This window comes from Melanerpes formicivorus, unplaced genomic scaffold (assembly GCF_026170545.1).
Source record: "Melanerpes formicivorus ecotype bairdi unplaced genomic scaffold, bMelFor1.0.p_v2 SCAF_14, whole genome shotgun sequence".
Classification (NCBI taxonomy): domain Eukaryota; kingdom Metazoa; phylum Chordata; class Aves; order Piciformes; family Picidae; genus Melanerpes; species Melanerpes formicivorus.
The window spans coordinates 12,014,906-12,035,728 of record NW_027142366.1 but is presented as its reverse complement, the minus strand read 5'-3'; the positions used below and the strand labels follow the sequence as shown (position 1 = coordinate 12,035,728).

At 55.5% G+C, this 20,823-nt stretch overlaps 1 protein-coding gene across 1 annotated transcript in view; it reads right to left on the bottom strand.

The window, feature by feature from the left end:
• Nucleotides 1–5,672: 5,672 nt before the first annotated feature.
• USP31 (ubiquitin specific peptidase 31) overlaps nucleotides 5,673–20,823 on the bottom strand; it is a 35,699-nt gene continuing 20,548 nt past the window's right edge. The window contains exons 8-17 of the mRNA XM_068147057.1: nucleotides 20,132–20,243; nucleotides 19,461–19,555; nucleotides 18,947–19,024; nucleotides 18,104–18,233; nucleotides 17,779–17,898; nucleotides 17,383–17,608; nucleotides 16,446–16,604; nucleotides 15,910–16,062; nucleotides 12,664–14,219; nucleotides 5,673–5,761 (exon numbers count right to left, since the gene is read on the bottom strand). Coding sequence (XP_068003158.1) covers nucleotides 12,679–14,219; nucleotides 15,910–16,062; nucleotides 16,446–16,604; nucleotides 17,383–17,608; nucleotides 17,779–17,898; nucleotides 18,104–18,233; nucleotides 18,947–19,024; nucleotides 19,461–19,555; nucleotides 20,132–20,243 — 2,614 coding nt within the window. The 3' untranslated portion in view covers nucleotides 5,673–5,761; nucleotides 12,664–12,678. The remainder of the gene's footprint in view (nucleotides 5,762–12,663; nucleotides 14,220–15,909; nucleotides 16,063–16,445; nucleotides 16,605–17,382; nucleotides 17,609–17,778; nucleotides 17,899–18,103; nucleotides 18,234–18,946; nucleotides 19,025–19,460; nucleotides 19,556–20,131; nucleotides 20,244–20,823) is intronic.

The window sequence follows — 20,823 nt, the reverse complement described above, 5'->3', positions numbered from 1 at the left end:
GAGGGATCCATTTGTCACCACTTGGCTCAGAGCAGGGGGAAATCAGCAGCCATCCCCACGGCCCTGCTGTGCTCAGGAATCCAGGGTGGGATGCTGGACCTGTGGTTTCCTGGTGATTTTGTCACTGCTGTGGAGCAAGGACCACGTGGTGCCCCGACAAATGGCTCCAGCAGCCAACCATGAGCTCCTTGCCCTGACCCACACATCTCCAAACAAGAGGTGGCAGGAGTAGCAATAACCCACCAGTGCTCCCAGACAGGTGGAAGCCTGGGAAAGGGCCTCAAGCAGCTGCAGAATTGTCTGCTCTGTGGTAGTGGCTAGCCTCTACCTCCCAAGCTTGTTGCCACCCCAACCAGCAGCAGGGTGTGAAGCAGTGTGGGTCAGAGCAGCAGCCCCCAGGGCTTGGCAGGGACTGAGTCCCTCACTTGGATAACCAGCATCTCCAGGGAGGTGGCATGGAAGGAACAAGTCCAACAGGCTACTGGAGCTCTCCCACCCCCAGGGCAGTGAAGCACCACCAGCTCCCAGCTGCTGGCCAGCCCTCCAGTGGGGAGAGCCTCAGGCTGAGGGCACCACTGTCTCTGCCCTTACCAAACCTCTCTGTTGGTTTGCAAAGAGTGAGTCACCACCTCCATGGCCATGAAAGCACAGAAAGGACCAAGGGCTGGCACAGCGAGGGCACATCTAAGCAGCACCAGGGTGTGCTGGGCTGCTGATGGGAGACATCACCAGACAACCCAGGCACCAGCAGGTTCTTCTCTGGCTGTGACAAAAGCCCTGCACCTAAGATTCCCCTGAGAGCTGGAGGCAGCAATTTTGTCAGCGACCCAAGCCTCCAGAGACCCAACCCCACAGCCCTGTGGTCAAACCCAGTCACCCATCAAGTCCAAGCTGTGCATGTCCACCAGCCAGGTGATCTTTCAGGAGCTCCCTCAGGATTCCTGGTGCACCTCGAACCTTCACTTAGCTACAGCTGCATTCCTGAAACAAGCTGACAGGTGGAAGCAAGCTCAACGTGCCAGTGAACATCCCTGTGTGCCAGGGGAGGGGGCATCAGCGTGGCCATAGCTGCTGAACCCATCTGCTGAGCAGACTGGGCTGGCAGCCAGAGCCTGGTGTCAGCGCTTTTGATTGGAAGTGAGGTTTTTGCTCCAAGAGGAGCTGGTTTTATGCTTCCATAAATTGTCAACAGTTGGTCAGATCCCCACAGAGAAAGGATCGATACCAGCAGAGGGGAAAAAGTGCTGAGGAAGGGAAAGCGATGCTCTAATTAGAGCAGGATTTAGGAGTGCAGGGGCAGGGATGACAGTGCCTAATATCTTATAATTCATTGACAGCCCCCCAAATTGGCTTTTGTTCTGGCTCTGGTGTTAACAAACACCCCTGCAGGCAGCAGCTGCCTGCGGGCAGGGAGCGGGCAGCTCCTCACCCATCAATCCCTGCCCCCGGCACTGCCAGCACCCTCCTCACCCGCTGCAGCCACCACTGCCTGGGGACCCCAGCTGGACCTGCTCTTACAAACACAGAACAGAGTCCTGGGGGGTTCAGGCTGGAAGAGACCTTTGAGGTCATCGAGTCTAACTCTTCATTTAACTCTACCAACTCAGCTGCTAGACCATGGCCCTCAGCAGCACATCTGCAAGGTTTTGAAAGTCTTCCAAGGATGGGGACTCCACCACTGCCCTGGGCAGCCTGGGCCAGGCCTTGACAACCCTCAAGGGGAAGAAATTGTTCCTCATGTCCAACCTAAACGTACCCTGGGGCAGCTTGAGACTGTTTTATCTTGTCCTGTTGCTTGCCACTTGGGAGAAGAGCCTCACTCTCGCCTGGCTCCAGCCTCCTTTCAGGGAGGTGGAGAGAGCAATGAGGTCTCCCCTCAGCCTCCTCTTTTCCAGACTGATCACCCCCAGTTCCCTCAGCTGCTCCTCACCAGCCCTGTTCTCCAGCTCCTTCACCAGCTTGGTTGCCTTTCTCTGGACCTGCTCCAGCACTTCAATGTCCTTCTTGGCCCCAAAGTGCCCCCAGGATTCCAGGTGCAACCTCACCAGTGTCCAGTACAGGCTCCCCTGCTTTGCTCATCAGCTTGGGGGGCATCCTTCTTGTGTCCCCCAAACTGACAGCAGGCTGCAGGCCTGTGGAATGGGCACCTAGCCAGTCCCAGATCAGGCTTTGGGGGCACAGGGACAGGGTGGAAATCCTGCCTCCCAGATAGTGCTACACAGGACACCTGTATCTCCCTGGGGCGTTAGGAGACAACACCTCGTTTCACGCTCTAATCCCAGCTTAGCACAGGCTGAGCCTAGACCAGGACCCAGACATCTGCAACCCCAGGCCTGTGCCCAGCTGCAGCCTGCCTTGCTGGCCCAGACTCAGTCACCACTCCCCTGCCACCCTCACTTCATCTGGCAGTGCAGGAAGTGCCTGCCCCCAGACCCTCCTGAGCAGAGAGCATAAAAACCCCATCAGCTGGAGCTCACAGTTCTCAGCAGGGAGCAGAGGTGGCTGGAGCAGCCCCCAGGAGCTCCTTTGCCCCTGGACTGGGGTAGAAGCAGCAGCACTAGGGCAGATGCCCTCCTGCCCCCCACAGCCCTCCCTGGCAGGGTTGGTGGTGCCCTGACAACCCCAGGGCTGTGCAGTGGGCACTCCTGTGCCATGCTGTGTAGCTCCTGACGCTGGGCTGTGGCTCTAGCACTGGCTACTGGAAGAGCAGGGCAAGCACAGGCACCAGCACTGCCACCTCCCAGGCTCAGTGTCAGCAGGAGAGCGGCAGAGCCCTGGGCATTTCTCTTGGCAGCTGAAGCATTGCTCTCAGAGGAGGAATGAAGCTGGAGGTGGGGAGATTCAGGCTAGATGTGAGAAGGAAGTTCTTCACCATGAGAGTGGTGAAACCCTGGAATGTGTTGTCCAGGGAGGTGGTCGAGGCCCCGTCCCTGGGGGTGTTTAAGAGCAGGCTGGATGAGGCTCTGTCCAGCCTGATCTAGTGTGGGGTGTCCCTGCCCATGGCAGGGGGGTTGGAACTAGATGATCCTTGTGGTCCCTTCCAACCCTGAATGAAACTATGAAACTATGAGGTGCAGGGCTCCTGGCCAGGCTGTGGCAGGTCAGCAGGGCAGAGATGAGCCCCGTGGCACAGTCCTGCTGCATTGTTTGGAGGGACTGTGACTCTGCAGCCAGTGTCCCAGGCAAAGCTGCCCTTGCCTGTTCCAGCCAGAGCTGGAGATCACCCCCACCCTGTGGTGCAGCTGCTGCTGTCCCTAGGGCTGGAGAGGGGACAGGGTTCATGCTACAGGACACAAAAGGTCAGAGGAAGTTGGACTGAGACAGCTCTTCACCCTAGAATAAAGCCAGAATAAACTCCAAGAGAGTCTCCACCTTTTCCCCACCCATCCCTCCCTGCCCTTGCTGGCTGCTGGAGCAGATCAACACCAAACACATGCAGTGGATGGGTCTGACCATGCCACCCCATGCCCTGCAGAGCTCAGCATTTGCTGTAGGGGTGATGGAGCAGAAGGTGACGCTCAAAGAGCAGCAGCAGCCACGACTCTGCAGTGACTCCACATGTGCCCCTCTGCAGCCCCACAGGAGAACCCCAGAGGCAAGAGCCCAGACAGCACAAGGGGCCCCAAGCTGCCTTGCCCTAGCCCTGCTCTCAGCTCTGCACCAGCTGGGCCAGACTAGTACAGCCCCAGCAGCCACACCAAAGCCCCCAGCCCACTCCTCCTCTTGTGTACTTGGGCACAGACATGGTGCTGCATCTCAGCCAGCGGGAAGACAAAGGAGTGCATGCAGGAAGGAGGAGGAGAAGGGAAAGAAAAAAGCCTTGAGAATCAAAACTGGCTTCTGAAAGCAAGTTTGCAGAGCAGGAGCAGCAGCCCCTGCTACAGGATCTGATGGCTCACTCAAGCAGGAAAACAAGAGGCTCCATGGAAATGCCCCTGGGCAATTCCAACCACAGCATCTCCCACTTCTCTCTCCTGTTCTACAGCTGTGACACTGGGCTGCTGAAGCACTTCAGGCCCCGTGTGACCTCCAGACTAGAGCCCAGCAGCCAGGGGATGGCTGCCCAGCCATACCTGCAGCAGCTCACACAGCCAAGGGTGTCTGCTGCAGGAGGCACAGCCACACATGCAGACCTTTCAGCAGCCAGGACCAACAGCCTGGCCTCTCTCCATCCTCCTCCGCTGCCCTCTTCCCCTCGCCTCCCTCCATCCTCCTCCTCTGCCCTCTTCCCCTCGCCTCCCTCCGTCCTCCTCCTCTGCCCTCTTCCCCTCGCCTCCCTCCGTCCTCCTCCTCTGCCCTCTTCCCCTCGCCTCCCTCCATCCTCCTCCTCTGCCCTCTTCCCCTCGCCTCCCTCCATCCTCCTCCTCTGCCCTCTTCCCCTCGCCTTCCTCCATCCTCCTCCTCTGCCCTCTTCCCCTCGCCTCCCTCCATCCTCCTCCTCTGCCCTCTTCCCCTCGCCTCTCTCCATCCTCCTCTCTCTGCTGCGGTCCGGGCCAGCCGCGGCAGGCGCAGCCCCATCTGTATTCTCCTCCACGGCCCAGGGCCGGCGCTGCACTCCCTGCTAAATGAAAAACAGTATTTAATTAGGAGCGAGCCGAGGAGCTCACAATTAAACACTCTGCGACTATCTCCTCGCACAGCTTCAGCCTCAGTTCAATGCAGAGCCATTAACAAAGGCCAATATTGAACCAAACGCCGGGCAGGGGAGCTGTGTGCCGCATCGCTGCCGCGGCCAGGGGACAGGGAATGGGCTGCGGCACAGCCAGCACCAGCCCCACCCCAGAGGGGACACGGGGACAAGCCCACCGCAGCCTCTTGCACCTAGCGGACACAGGAAGCCGTGATCAGAAAACCACAGGCAGAAAGGAGCTGGGGCAGCTGCAGCCTTCCAGCAGAGCCAGAGCTTTCCCCAGGGACTGAGGGGCAGAAGAGGGAGGCTGAGCAGAGATACGAGGCATGGCTGGGTGGGTAGGGGAGACCCCCACCTCTGCCTGGCCAAGGTACAGACCCCACAAAGGAGCCAGATCACAGCCCAAGGGGGCTCGCAGACCGAACTCAACAGCACAAAGGCTCTGTCCAGGTGCTGCATGATGCTCCTCGGGACAGGCCAGGAGCAGGGACCTCGGCCGAGCACCGGCCGGCCCCGAGCTGCTGGTGGATGGAGACAGAGGCACTGAGGACAAGACGGGGGTGAGGTAGGAGCCCATGGGCCCCCACCTCCCCAGCACACAGGCCCAAAGGCCTCCAAGGTTTTCATGGAACAGAGGAGCAGAGAGAAGCCCTGTTCAGGATGCAGAGGTTACCAAGCCCTTGCCTCCCCTCCCATCCCTATGCTTGTCGAGGGACACAGTGAACACGGCACCAGAGGCCCCCCGACTTACCCAATGAGGCATGAGATGCAGAACCACAGCTCACCCTCGAGGCTGATACAAACCCAAGGAAAAGAAAAGGGATTCCCTGCTGAGCCCCAGGAGTGCCTGGCACAGGGGAAGCACCCAGCCCAACCCCTGGCACAAGGGAGCAGGACCTGCAAGGGCAGGGACACAGCAAGCCCAGAGGAGGGGGGGAGGGGGAGTGTATGTGTGTGCAGCCCCTACCCCCCTTGCCAGGTGATGGTGCAGAGCTGGGGGGGGGAAAAAAACACCAAACAAACCACAAACTCTCACTGAGGCTGGCTGCCTAGTAATAAATTTATTGTATTTTATTACATATTCCCCTTTTTGCACTTGAATTCCAATTCCTCATAGTCAAACTCTTCTTTCTGAAAGAAAAAAATGGATTTTTTTTTGTTTGTCTGTCTGTCTGTCTAAAACATAAAAAATAGAAATTCTGCATATTAAAAGTGCATACACCTGGAATAATAAAACATACAAATAAATAACAAAAAGGCATTGACACAGTCTCATGCACTTGTCCTCAAATAATTTAAAGGTTATGGTACAACGCTCAACCCCCCAAGCACAGACACAGCCTGCTTTCCAGATCTCTGTACAAGCTCAAAAAACATTAAAAGACAGGAGAGACTTATCAAAGGTGTGGGCCAGCCCCACGTCCCAGGATGGGGTGCAGTGGTGTGGCCGTGCAGGCGGCCCAGCTGTGGCTGCTCCAGCGCCCAGCCTCCAGAGCGTGCCCCGGGGAGACGCCGCGCTTCGCAACAGGGCTTAAAATTCAATTTTAACCAATGGTGAGGCACAGTTGGTGAGCAATATCTGTACAAATGGGGGCTTGGCAGGTCACAAGAAGATCATCTAAGCCGCTTGTAGCCTGTATTCCCTTGTGTCACCCCACCCAAGGCAATGTAGCACCTAAAAAGGGTTTCTTATTGCACTGCACGGACGCCACACGGACCTGACACCGACCTTCTCGTGATGCCTTTGTGCTGCAGGGCCTAGAGGGAAGGGGACTTGGTGTCTGCACTTAGTTTTAATCTGTGCCTTGAAAATAAAGAAACAAAAACCCAAACCCAACCCCGCTGTTTGCAGAGAAATCAAGTGCTATCACCTTGGACAAAACCACAAACCACAACAGAAGAGTCCCTTAACCCCCCAGACCTGACAGGCATCCTGCAGCGGCTCCCAACAGCAGCTGCTGCACGGTGCTCTGGGTAAGAAACCCCCGTGTGGGCCCTGTCACAGAATCACTAAGGCTGGAAGAGACCTCAAAGATCATCAAGTCCAACCTCTCACCACAGACCTCATGACTAAACCACAGCACCAAGTGCCACATCCAATCCCCTCTTGAATACCTCCAGGGATGGTGACTCCACCACCTCCCTGGGCAGCACATTCCAATGGTGAACGACTCTCAGTGAAGAACTTTCTCCTCACCTCCAGCCTAAACTTCCCCTGGTGCAGCTTGAGACTGTGTCCTCTTGTTCTGGTGCTGGTTGCTTGAGAGAAGAGACCAACCCCACCTGGCTACAGCCTCCCTTCAGGGAGTTGTAGGCAGCAATAAGGTCTCCCCTGAGCCTCCTCTTCTCCAGGCTAAGCAACCCCAGCTCCCTCAGCCTCTCCTCACAGGGCTGTGCTCAAGGCCTCTCCCCAGCCTTATTGCCCCTCTCTGGACACATTCAAGAGTCTCAATGTCCTTCTTAAACTGAGGGGCCCAGAACTGGACACAGGACTCAAGGTGTGGCCTAACCAGTGCAGAGTACAGGGGCACCTCTCACCACAGATTAAAACTAAATTTCAGTTCCCTCCACAGGTTAACATCAGATACTGCCAAATTGTTTGGGATTAGGAGGCAAATGACAAAGAGACAAAGAAAAAGAAACAACAACAAAAAACCCACACAACCCCAAAAGTAAATCATCTGGAATGTTGTTTCCAAGCCCTCTCCGACCGCCTCCCAACCCTCTCTGTGCTGGCTGAGCGAGGGGGACAGGGCAGAGCCTGCTGGAGGAGCAGGGCTGAAGACCTGCCCAATACCCAGAGCATTGCTGTGAGGTGGCATCCCACAGGGCACAGAGGACAGCAGAGACCCTGGGACCAACACTTTGTGCTGCTCTGAAGCAGGCAGCTGCCCACTCCACCCCACAGGCTAGGATCTGGCCACACCACACTGACAGCAACCCTGGTGGGGCCTGTGGATGAAGAAGACCACGACTCAAATGCCAGCACAGCTGGGGTTCAGAGCATGACCAGGAAGCACAGTCACCTACAGGCAACCACAGCCTGGCACGGCAGTCCCCAGGCTGGCAGGACCCCATTAGCAGTATGGGCACAGCACCCCAACGACTGGGAGCCACTCCCTTGGCACAGAGCCTGAACACAAGCTCGTGTTGGGGGTGCTCACACAGCTAGGGGCAGCCACAGCACAGAGTGCCACCACACTCCCAGGGGAGAGGGCAGCTGCAGACAGACCCTGCCCAGGGCTTGCCTCTTAAAGAAAAGGAAAAAAAAACCCAATAGGAAACAGAAACCCAGTTTGTTCTCATGCCAACCTTCGGATCCCTTTGTGTTGAGCTACACTCCAGCCTTGTCAGTAACGCGAGTGCTGCAAAGGAAAGGCTCCAGATGTGCAAAGGAAGCAGCAGGGCCCCAGGGACATGCTCCTGGCCGCGCCGGGACGCAGGGCTGGGGCTGGGAGCAGCGCCGCCCACGGGCGCGGGGGGAGCTCATCAGGGGCTTTGCATAGTTAGTGAGGGCATGCAGCGGGGACAGCGGGGGGGGGTCTGCCATGCAACACTGCCCCAGCACCCCGGCAGGGGCTCTGCTCATGCTCGAGCTTCAGCTCTGGAAAGCAAACAACCCTGCAGCTAAGAGGGAGGAGGGCACTGACGGAGCAGTTAAGGTGTGCTGTAATCAAGCTGCTAATTTTCTACCCTAAGCTTTTTATTGTTTGTTGTTGGTTGTTTTTTTTATTCCTTTTTAATATTTTTTATTCAGCCATATTTGATAAGTTCCAAAGGGTTAACAATTTATACACCCAGAGTGAGAGACACTTAATGAGTTACAGGACTGCAGGCACCAAATTGTCTACCAGAGGTGATTAATGCAACTCAAAAGGTGCCTCCCGAATACCAGTCGGTGAAAAATGTGCTTGGAACTCAGACTCTGCTAAACAACTCTCCCAAAGTCGCTGCCCCAAGAGGGTGAAAGTCGTTTCTTTAGGTGACTCCAGCAGGAATCCAGCCCTAGGCTGAAGGTGCTGCTCTCCTGCACCCCGAGGGCCAAGCCCAGGAGCAGGAAGAGGTCAGACCAGAGATGTGGGGAGGAAACACGAGGCCAGTGCAGGTGAGTGCAACCCACAGGTGGTTGGAAACATCACAAAGCCTTCCAAGCCTTGAAGCCCACTCTCCCTTGGAGCTCTGAGCACAGGACAGTGCTGGCCCTCCCCTTTCAAGGCATTTCTCACCAGTGTGGGGCTGCTCTAAACCTTTGGTGCCAGGTGATCAGTGCTGGGGCCCCAGGTTCCACCACCCTGAGCTGGGACAGCCACACCACAGGTTCTTCCACGTGTGCCACAGCTGTCTGTGACTGTCAAAGCAGACCTGGAGTCCCACTGCAACGCCCAGCCATGACACCTCCAGACCCCACATGCCACCACTCCGGGGCAGGTGGAGATCCCTGACCAGTGGCAACCCTCAGAGTAGGGCAGAGCCCACCTACTGCCCAGGCACAGGAGCTTCTGAAGCCAAAGGAGAGTTTTAAGAAGAGAGGTGACCATGTACAAATGGCTGCTTCAGAAGAAAGCCTTCAACAGCTCTAGGGATCAGTATCCAAAGCCATAGTGGTGGTGGCAGCAAGACTTGGGAGATCCTCTCTGGAGCCACACTCTTACACTCAGACAACACAACAGGCACAGACAGGAGTTTGTGTGCAGAAAAGGGTTAAGAAACAAGCCTGCCTTAAAGCCAGGAGGGCAGAGCGGTGGTGCTCTGCCCCTGCTCACTGCCTGGGGCTGCAGGGACCTACATTCAGTTTGCAAAGACTCACTGGACACAACCGAGGGAGCCAGGGGCTTCACCCCACAACAAACATCGCTGCGGCCTGGGCCCAACCCTGCAGCCCACTCCTGTGTGGGGAGGTTCCCAGCCTCCTGGAGATGTGTGGCACCATGAGGCAGAGAAGCAGAGAGGCAGCAAACAGCTGCTTTCCAAACTGGCTGTCAAGGACTCCACAGAGGGCCTGCAGCTCCTGCTCTGTGCCATGTGTCCAATGCAAAGCCAAAACATTTTGCTTCAGGACACCCCAAGTCAAGCCTTCCTGAGCCAGACACCACCCCAACCACAGAAGAGCAGGATTGCCTCTGCCCTCAGAGAGGGCACTGCCAGTGCAGCCTCTTCTGCCTACTCCCTGGCAGCAGAGCAGCTGTTTGCAGAGGCACAGAGAGAAACCCAGCTTGGCAGCACACACAGCAGAGAGAGCTGGAGCTGACATCAGTGCCCATCATGGTGCTGCAGAGGTTTGTCTGCTCTGAACCTCAGCTGATGGAACACCAGGACCTCCCATCTCATCCAAATGGAAGCTCTAATGACCCTTCCCATGCCCCAGATCAAAACACAGAATGGTTTAGGTTGGAAGAGACTTAAGATCACAGAGTCCAACCCTTACCCCAGCACTGCTGGTTCACCACTAAACCATGGCCCTCAGCACCACATCTCCACAGCTTTGAAACCCCTCCAGGGATGGGGACTCCAGCACTGCCCTGGGCAGCCTGGGCCAGGCCTTGACAACCCTTCTAGGGAAGAAATTGTTCCTCGTGTCCAACCAAAACCTGCCCTGGCACAACCTGAGGCCATTTCCTCTCATCCTATCAAACTCACTGAACTGGTGTTCACCTGAACAGCCCCATCCAGCCACAGCTTCAGGTTTCCTTCACTCCAGGCATGCAATACAGGAACAGAATCGCCTCAAACCCCACACACTCCAGCTTCCACTTTAAACTTCTCCAGTGAATGATGGCATGGAAAGCAAATGTCATTTGGCAAAAATAACCTTTCACAAACATCCCATGGTAAAATGCACAGCAAAGTAGGTCCTGTCTAGGAAAGGACACCAAACCAAGCCAGCACAGCCAGCAGAATTACATTCTGGCTAGGAGAGCTGTTACAAGAGAAGAGCCAACACAGTGCAAGACCTTAATACAGATAAAGCCTTAAACAAATACTTCAACAGCAACATTCTGGGGAGGAATTGAAGTGCTGCCATGTAAAGCAAGTCTCATCTGCTCTGCTGGATATTACAAACAATAATCCAGGACTAATCCCAGTCGTACATTTAAGCAGCCAGAACTGCAATCTTTGCTCCTTGATGCAGCAAATGAGGCTGAAGCGCCCCCCAGGAGAAGAAACACACCAAGATGGTCACATTTGGGTCTCAAAACAGAGTCCAGGGCACAGAGTCCAGCACGCTGGTGGAACGTGCAGGCCACTGGCATTGTTTCTGGGCTGGGCAAAGGGAAGCACTGCAGAGCATCACCAGGACAGAGCCAGGGTCAGTGTGGAGGTGGGCTCACTACCACACCCCTGCCCAGAGCTCTGGGTCACCCCCAGCTCAGCTCCACACACCTGCTGCCTTTCCTCCCAGGTGTCAGCTACCCCCCAGAACACCTCCCTCCAGAGCCTGCTGCTTTGGAGCTGAGCTATGAAAACCAATCACAGAGCAGGGATGTGCCCAGCAGAGCTGGGGGGCAAGGCTTCCTCCAGGGCATCAGCACATCAGCTCCAGAGAGGAGGTGAAGCAGAGCAGCTGGGAGTCACTACATGTTTGAGGGCTGTTTGTTATGTTGACAGAAAATGTACAAACATCTGTCCACAAGCCAAGCCTGGAGAAGCTTTGCCACACAATACTATAACAGGCAAAGATCTTGCTCAGAAGAGAAGCGTGCCCAGCACACTGCCCAGCTGCTGCCTGCCACAGCCTCCAGGACAGACTGCAGCTGTACAGCAAGGAAATGCAGCACATTGACCAAACTAACAAGAACTTACACCACGTTTATATAAAAGGACTTGAGGAATCCACCTTTTGAGAGCACTCAGAGGACTTGAGGAACTCCCCTGTAAGAGGGCATGTAAACAAAGACATCACCAGATGTAGTGTTTGAACCCTGATAGAGACTCATCCAAAGGAGCAGGGATGGGCTCGCACGGCAGCCAGGCCTCCCGGGGAAGGTGACAAGTGCAGGGGAAGTCACAGAGCTCTGGAGAAGGTGAAACTGCTCCCCAAGGGTTTGCTACAGCCCCTCCAACCCACACCAAGAGGCCTGCTCAAAGCATGCTCATAGAAGGCAGAGATGACGACACTTGGCTCATCTCAAGGCTGCTCCTACAAGGAACAGATGCTGCACTCACACCACTGGGTGAAGCATCTGGGCACGTTAGGAAATGCTTCTGCTCAGGAGCTTGAAGAGGGTCCTAACAGCATGGCTGCATGAAGACAGCTCTCCTGCAGCACTGCCACCAGCTCCTGCCGAGCGTAAGGAGGAGCTGGCACCCAGCTGCTGCTGTGTGACTTCCGTCACTTAGTCTTGTGATACAGAGAGAGAAAGCAAGCAGAGAGGACAGGGTGGAGGTTGCCTTAGGTATGGACAGAGCAAAACTCTCAGTAGACATTGCAACAAAAAAATGCAGGTTACATTTCATGGGAAAAAGAAACCCTCTTTCTGCTGTGGGAATGCAAGATGAGCTCCATGACACAGACACAAGGACACACAGACACACAGGTACCTTTCTGTCCATCCACTAATGCTAGTCCCTCCTATACCGGCTAAGTATATACCTGAGAAACAACATTAGTGTTGAGATATTGCCCTTTAGAAAGCTGAAGGATGGAGGGGAGCAGGGAGAGGGAGCATAAAGAAGCAGCAGTCTCTCCAGGTTCCACCGCTCAGAACCAGGCCATACAGCAGCGTGGACAGGGCCCGCCCAGCACAAGAGCAGAGGAACACCGGTTTCTCAGCTCCACAAAGCACCCCGGCCTCAGGAGCGCCGGGGCTCGGGTTTCCAAGCTTGGCTCCGAGGGCAGCCGTCGTATTTTCTGCGGAGAGGAGCTGTGGGGCAGCTGCAGCCACACCTCCAGCCGGGCTGCCCGCGGCCGCTGGGGGTGCGGGCAGCAAAGGCGCTTTGACGGCTCGCAGCCGACCTCTCCTCGCGACAGGCGCTAGGCACGGAACACACACACGAGAGCTCAGAGCACATCGGCTGCTCAGCAGAAGAGACACCTGGGCTGCAGCATTTCACTGAGGTTCCAGAGAAGGCCGTACAGACACCTGCATGCTGGAAGGGAACTTCTTCAGCGGCTTCTCAGCAGACTGCTTGCCGCCGGCAGGAGAAGACTGGACTCCGGGATCTAGCTGGGAAGACTTGGACTTGCGAGTGGAGAGCAGAGAGTGTTTGCTGGGGGTGGCCTCTTTGGGGGCCGGCTTTGCTTTCGCAGTGACGCTGGCGTTGCTCTGAGGGGCTGCCGGCACGCTGCCTTTCTCCGCTTTGTCTTCCAGCATGGCTTTGCTGCCCGCTTTGGAACCGCCACCGCCCGCCTTTTTGGTGAGCATGGTTGTCTTCCCCAGGTCTGCTGACCTGCGGGTCTCCTTCTGCCTCAAGGCTGACTTAAAGAAGGACAACCCCTTCTCCTCTGACTTGCTGTCCCTCTTCAGCCCCGAGCGCGGAGCAGCGCTGGGGGACCGCAGGCTGGCCATGGAGGAGCTCCGCACGTGCTTGCTGTCCACCGCCCTGCTGTCGCTCCTGGAGTGGCTGATCCGTGGGGAGCTCGTTCTGGAGCTGCTGGTCACGCTCGTTTTATCTGACCCCAGGCTTATCTTGGAGCCCTCCCTGCTGAGGCTTCGCTCCGAAGTCCGGCTCCTCCCAGCAGAAGAGCCTTTAGTCAATGAGCCTGATGGGGTTTTCTTGGCAGCTGTGGAAGATGGAGAAGAACTTGACTTTTGCTTCTGCTGAACCGATGGGGCAGCCACCTCCAGGGGCTTTGTGCCATGGTCCCTCCTAGCCTGAGCAGGAGCAGGTGACCCGTGTCTCCCGCTGGCCCTAGACGAGTCCGTCTTGCTTCTAGAGCGGGAAACTTTCTGGGAAGTCTTTAGTGGAGGAGAGGAGCGAGACCCTCTGGTCTCTTGGCTGGGTAAGACCGTCCTTCCCTTCCTTAAGCTTTTGTCTGGCTCAGAAACCCCCTTGGAACTGTGACCCTTCCGAGGGGTGCCATCTGCCTTCTCTGCAGCCAGCCCTGCCCCACTGGGGCCTTTCACCTCTTTGACTGGAGAGCTATCAACAGAGTCACTCTGATCAACAAAGGCAATCTGATTGTTGTTGTCAAAAGGGTCCAGAGCAGGGTGACTCCTGTCTGGCTGTGCAGAGCTTTTGCTGCAGCCATCCGAGAGGTCTGAGCTAGATGTCCTCACCACGGACTCCTCCCTGAACGCCCCTTCCATGACAGCCAGAGGAGCTCTGCGAGCCGTCCTCTGCTCTCGCCGGCCGCCCTCGCAGGGCTCCAAGTAGCTGCTGGAGAGGTTCCTCAGGCTGCCAAAGCAAGAGATGGAGACTTTGTCGTCAGCAGCCTCCCCGATCTTCTCCAGGGTGGAGGCAGAGGTGTGGACGGGGGAGTCTCCAGAGAAGCGCGACGGGGAGTTGGAGCGCAGCTGCAGCTTCGCAGAGAGGGACCAGGAGGGCCGGACGCCGTTCTCGCTGACGGCCAGCGGGCTGGTGACAGAGGATCTGGAGGACAAGCTCTGGCGCTGGACGCTTCTGACAAAGGGCCGAGTTGAGAAGCCTCCTGCAGAGAAAGTGACAGCCTCAGGATGAAAGCCAAGGCTGCCTTTGGGCCGCCCCACCCCGGGCACTGCTTCCCCAGCAGAGCCTGACAGCCCTCCCGGGTACCACACGCTTGCCTGTCTCCACACCCCTGCTGCAGGCACAGCTCCTGTGTGAAAACTGAACAGAGAATTCAACAGCCAGCAGCCACCCAGATGTAATTCATGGGATCATGGTTGTTTGGGTTGGAAATGACCTTTCCAATTGTCCAGTCCAACCCTTCCATAACTCTAGCAAGGCTAAACCATCTCCCTCGGCACCACATCTCTGCCTCCTCAAAACACCTCCAGGGATGGGGATTCAACCACCTCCCTGGGCAGCCTGTTCCAGTTTTCCAGAACCCTTTTGGTGAAGAACTTTCTTCTAATGTCCAACCTAAACCTCCCCTGGTGCACCTTGAGACTATTTCCTCTCATCCTGTCACTTGTTACTAGAGAGAACAGACTGCCTCCCACCTCACTTGTTGCTCTCTACAACTACCTGAAAGGAGGGTGAACCCCAGGTTCCTCAGCTACTCCTCACCAGACCTGTTCTCCAGACCCTTTAACAGCTTTGCTGCCTCTCTCTGGACTCATACCAGCACCTCAATGTCTTTCTTGCAGGTCTATAATATCTCTCTGAGGTCTACAACTGAAAATCCAGATTTCCCTCTCATCCCTGAGCAGCAGCTTGAAAGTCCCTGACACTAGCAATGAGTTCATCAGCTCTCAGAAAAAGAGTTTTCTATGTTAAGAGTATTTCTCACACCATTGTGTAACAGGCTGCCTCTTTAGATGAGCAGCAGCTCCCTACTCTATTCAATTCCAGAAGCCTGACTCCTATGGCTAGATCTGACTTCTTGTAACTGCTGCAGACTGACCAGGAAGCTCCATGGTTTCAGAAGTTACAAGGGACCAGGGAAAGGAACCAGGCAAAGCCAGTGGCCAAGCAGCTCTTTGCACACACAAAGAACTATCTCCTCATCTGGACAATCAGTGCCTCTGCAAAGGTGCTGCTGGGAAAAATCAAGCGAAAAAAAACCCACAGGCACAAGAAGTTCTTGACTGAGAGGCTGACAGGCTGAGGGAGCTGGGGAGAAGGGGCAGGGCAAGCCTCATTGTGCTCTTCTCAGCTGGAAGTGAAGAGGTTCCCTGCATCAACAGGACAGGCTGAGGGAGCTGGGGTTGTTCAGCCTGGAGAAGAGAGGGCTCCAGGCAGACCTTATAGTGGCCTTCCAGTAGCTGAAGGGGGCTACAAGAGGGCTGCAGAGGGACTGTTTGCAAAGGCCTGCAGGGACAGGATGAGTGACAATGGTTTGAAATAAAAGCAGATTGATCTTGGATGTTAGGAACAAGTTCTGCACTGAAGAGTGGCAGAACACTGCAACAGGTTACCCAGAAGGGTAGCTGATGCCCCATCCCTGGAGGTCTTCAAGGAGAGGCTGGACAAGGCTCTGACCCTTTTGAGATTTGATTTTCCTTGCAAGGTTCCTGCCCTGCTCAGCTCCATCCTCTCAATACCAGAGAGAAGCTCACCTGTGCCAGGCCCCATCTGCTCCTCCCGACACAGTGCCTGCCTCCGCCACCCGTGGGAGTCACTGACCCTTGTAACTACCTTAGCAGGGATCCTGCAGCAGGAGGGTTATGGCCCAGTGTCCCCCCAGGGATACACACCATCATCTTCACTCCTTTCCCCAGCCAGCTCCACTGACTCGGAGAGCGAAGCCAGGGACGTGCGCCGCGAGGAGGCCGCCGAAGCGATGCTGGGCTGCTTGCTGCCGGGCAGGCGGCTGACCCAGTGCTCACACAGCGAGGAGCTGGTGGAGCCTGCAAGGAGCCAGGCACACACATCAGCAGCAGAACACCCACACCTTGGAAGGCCACCCAGACCCAGTCACCAAACACCTGTGCTTGCCCCAGCACACCCTGGGTTCAGCTGACACTGGGCTGCTGGAGGGAAGGGGCCAAACACCATTTTGATGTCATGGCTTGGACAAGGGCAGCTCTGAGCAGCACTGCCCAAGGGGTGGGAGGGGTCTTCCCCCTCTTGGCCACAAGTAGCCTTAGCAGAGTTAGGTGGGAGCTTCTCACAGCTGGGACATGCCTCAGGGTGCTGGGACAGAAAGTGGGGGCTTAAACAGAGCAGGGCAGAAGCACAACATACCCATGGAAGACAAAGGACCACCACTGCTGGTGCCAGTGGGGCTTACCTGCCACAGAGCTGTTGGCTGACCACGAGGGGATGGCTGTGCGTCTCTGGTAGAAGAGGATGTAAGCTGTCTGCTTGCAGACTTCATTTTCAGACAGCTGCTGAACTTCACTGTCATCAAAGCAGTACCACTGGCCATCAACTGAGTTCTTGCAATATGCTGAGAGGAAGCACAGTGCTGTTAGACCTTCATCACTCCTCTAGGTTTGCTGTAGGAGAACTTTAATGTGACCTTATCTGATGATGAACTCAGGAGCACACAACACACACTCTTCCAAGCCTGACTGGCAAGACTGAGGCCTGAGGCCACCAGGATACAATCAACAGCTCATATTTTCTGTCTAGCACCACTGCCCAGAACAGAATCTCATCCTTTGGGGTGGTTCCAGTCACTTCATGTTCTGTTACTGGGTGGCAGTCTGCCTCCATTAGTGAATCTCCTTCTGACTGAACCCAGTCAGGAGCACACAGCATGTCAGAGGGAAAAAAACAGACAGATTTTCTGGGCTGCTGTGTCAAGCCACACAAATCCTAGAACCAAGTCACTTTGTCTATCTCTGGCTGCTCTGGGAGCTACTGAACAAGCAAAGAGGACTTCATGAACTGGCTGCGCACACAGGTGAAATACAAAAGCTTCCTGTGAGTAACAGCCTCTTACAACTGCAGAAGTTCTGCCTTGATTGGCCAGAAATGTGAAAGGCCACTGACATTCTTCTGAAGGAAAACAAAAATAGCAGAGAAAAACATGCAGTAAGACATCTGAGGTCAACAGGAACTGTTCCATTCCTCACAGTCACAAGAATTACTCTTCTGGTATTACACAGCCAGCCCTGGTTTGCTGGGCCAGGCCCCTTGGTCAAGCAAGATCAAGCAGTTTTGGACACTGATAGAGGAACCCAACCATTTCCTTTCTGAAAGGAATGCTGCAGGGTACTTGCCTGTATAGTGTCCCCCTTGCATGGTGCCATGATGATTGCAGACAGCATACAGGTCATAGATGTAGTCCTCAGGATCCCTTCCAAGGCCATAAGGTCTCCTCCAGGGTGACCAGTGAGATGGCAGGCTCCAGCTGCTCTGGCTGCGCTTAACGACGTGAGGAGTCATGTCCAAGCCACTCAGGGGGAATTTAACCATGTTCTGAAGCTTCATCCTTCGGTCTCCTTCCTGTGTAAGCAGAGGACAACCTGAGCTGCAGTGGCAGCCAGGCTACTGTGCTTGGGGAAAGACAGAAGCCCAAGAGAGGAACTGCAGAACAGGTGGGGCTGGAGAGGTGGCCTAGTCAGGTCACTGCCTGGCTGAGCAGCAGTCCCCAGCAGCACTGCAGCCAGTCTTACCTGTCTAAACCTTTTGAGATGTATGATGAGAACATCAGGCAAGGTCCAGAGGCTCAGTGTGATGCTACCCTGCTGCAGCTGCTTGCAGTGTGGGCATCGCCACGCATCATCTGGGGCAAGCTACAGGGCACAGGCACAAGTGGGTGTTAGCTTTCCAAGTCCAAGGAGCCTCCACTGCACCACTGCTCCTCCACTGACCCAGGGCAAACACTGACCCCTGCACCCATCTGCCACCACTGGTCGGCAGAGCCCAGCTGCTCTGCTGAGGACAGGAACTCATGCAGCTTGTGACCCAGCCAGGCCTTGAGGCCAGCCTTGCCCCTACCTGCTCCTCTTTGGTGTACAGTTGGAAACACTGGGATAAAGTGCAGGTCTGAGGCTGGTGGTGAAGCTCTCTCTGCTGGCGGACGCTCTCGGAGTCGGGGATGTACTCCTCCTCTGTGTTCACAAACAAGCTGCACCAGAGACAAGACACTTACCAGGACAGCAACCCCCTGCCCAGCAGCCAACTCTGATCTTGAGTGTCTCCAAGAACAGGGCCTCAACCACATCCCTGGGCAGCCTGTTCCAGTGTCTCACCACTCTCATTGTGCAGAACTTCCTCCTGATGTCCAACCTAAATCTACCCTGCTCCTGTCACCACAGGCAATTCTAAACAGCCCCTCTCCAGTCTTCCTCTAGGTCCCCTTCAGATATTGAAATGCAGCTCCAAGGTCTCCCTGGAACCTTATCAGCCCCATTTCTTTCAGCCTATCCCCACAGCTGGGTGCTCCAGCCTCTGATCATCTCGCTGCCTCCTCTGCTGGAGGCCCCAGTGCTGGACACAGACAGCTGAGCACTGGGGTACACAGCTTCAGTGTGCACCTGCTCCAGTTTCTCTCAGATGGAGAAAGCTACTCACTGCCCACAAACATTCTCAGACCAGTATGATTTGTGGGGAGGCAGCCTTGGGCAAGATGCCTACTCCATAGTGTTAAATTCCAGCTCCAGAGAAAAGGATTCCAACTGGTAGGAAGTCCAGGGCTCCCAGCTCCAGTTTATCCCTGCAGACCAGGGCCAGAGCATAGAGCAGAGTTTGAGGGGTCTCATGTTTGCTGCAGGGTGCACAATTCACACAAGCATCATTCTGGAGGCAAACACACTTGAAGGTTTTCTTCTCCATACTTACTAATCTTTAGTCTCTTTGTCCCATTCCACCACTAATTTCACATGAGCAGTTCCCCCCTGGCCACATGACTTCAGTGCCCTGCAGAGAGGAGCAGACAGAAGTTGCATCACCTTTCATTTTGCAACCAACCTTCTCTGTTACATGTAGGTAACTTCTCTCCACCAGCCCTTCATCCTTTCACCACTCCCGCACAGCCCAAGTTTGCAGAGGGGTAAGAGGAATTGATACAGCAAAGAGCAGAGCACAGCTGGCAGCCCACCCTGACCCTTTCCAATGAAAAACAGTCATTAAAAAAGAGAAAACTAAAACTAGGGGAGTAATAGTTTCACTCAGTTCTCCATTTCTGAGGAGACAGACTCCAGATGGGCTGCCACACAGCTGAGCAATCCTCACACAGCTTCCTGAGGACACTCCTTCACACATCCCCACCAAGACTGTCCCTTCCCTGCAAGGCTGCACAGCGAGCTCCTGGCTGGCAAAGCTCTCCCACTCCAGGCAGCAGGGACCAACTCACCTTTCCACTGTTGGGTGGCAGAGAGGCCTCTCCTCCTGAGGTAGCAAGTAGGTGATGCCCACCACGCTGACCACTCGCAGGCTGAATGGGCAAACCTGCAACAGGGAGAAGACACCTCAGTGCCCCTCAACCAGGGGCAAAGCTGCTCTTAGCACTGGCTGGCACACACTTGATCCTGAACACTGGTACAAGAGAAAGCAAATGTGTGAGGCATCAGATATGCCCACAGCAAATAGAGCAGAGGCTGAGGTACAGCCACTGGGGCTTTGTAACCCAATAGTGATGACCAGAGAGCACTCCCCTTGTCACCTCTCTGCTCCAGGAGGGGGCTCTCAGCAGGAGCATGCAGTCACTAAGCAAGCTTTCAGCTTTTCTTTCAGGCAAACACCACCAAGCAGTGGATTTCCAGTGCAGACAGCAGCACTAATCCTCAAGTACTCCCCAGGGCCAAGGAAGTGAAGCATGCAATCTCTTTATCCCCTCAGTCTGACCTCACCTGCACCTTCCAGCAAACAGACAAAGAGGTGGCACACCAAAGTGGTACATTATTGTACAAAGAAAGGCTGGGCAGACCCTCAGGACAGGGTGTGCAGCACTCCAAGCAACTGGCCTCCTCTTGAGGTTATGTCCCAGAGCTGGGAGTCTCAGAAGAGAGCAACCCTTGGGCTCACCTGCAGGCAGGCTGCAGGCCGCAGGAAATACTGCATCTTCTCCAGAATCTCCTTCTGCAGGATATCCCAAGCAATTGTTCTCTCCAGGTGCAACACAAAGGGCAAGCCAAACCTACAGGAAGGAGTAGCAGTGAGAGATTGCTCTGTTCAGCAGTCAGACCCCCAAACTCCAAGTCTGCCTCTCTCCTCCTCACTTGGCCCACACTGGGTGGAACTGCCCAGCCACCAGGCAGGTGAAAACTTGTCTCCAGAGCTGCTCAGCTTTGAGGGAAGCTGCTCTGCTAGTGCTTGCAGAGTGCCCTGCTCTGTGCTCCAGCAGCTTGCTCCAGGCTGCAGAGCTTTGCAGCGTGGCTGGGGTAACTTTGTGGCACAAGCTTCCTGGCTGAGCTTGCTCTCAGTCTGCAGTAGGCACAAATACCTTCGCGGTGGCCACTCTTCTGCCGCTGCCATTCCACACCTCCCCCTGCCCCTGTTTGCACTCCAGCTGAAAATTCCACCCTTCACAGGATCTGGCCAGACCCCTGCTTCCCCAAACCAGACAGCTCTAGGCAGAGCCTGGTCAGCATGCCCCACTCCAGTACCACTGGACTCAGGGAAGCTCACCACCACCAGGGACGTTTTGCTACATTCATTAACGTTTTTAATCAGCACATTCTAGGAGCTGTCCCTCCTTCACCTTCTGCTTCCACCAC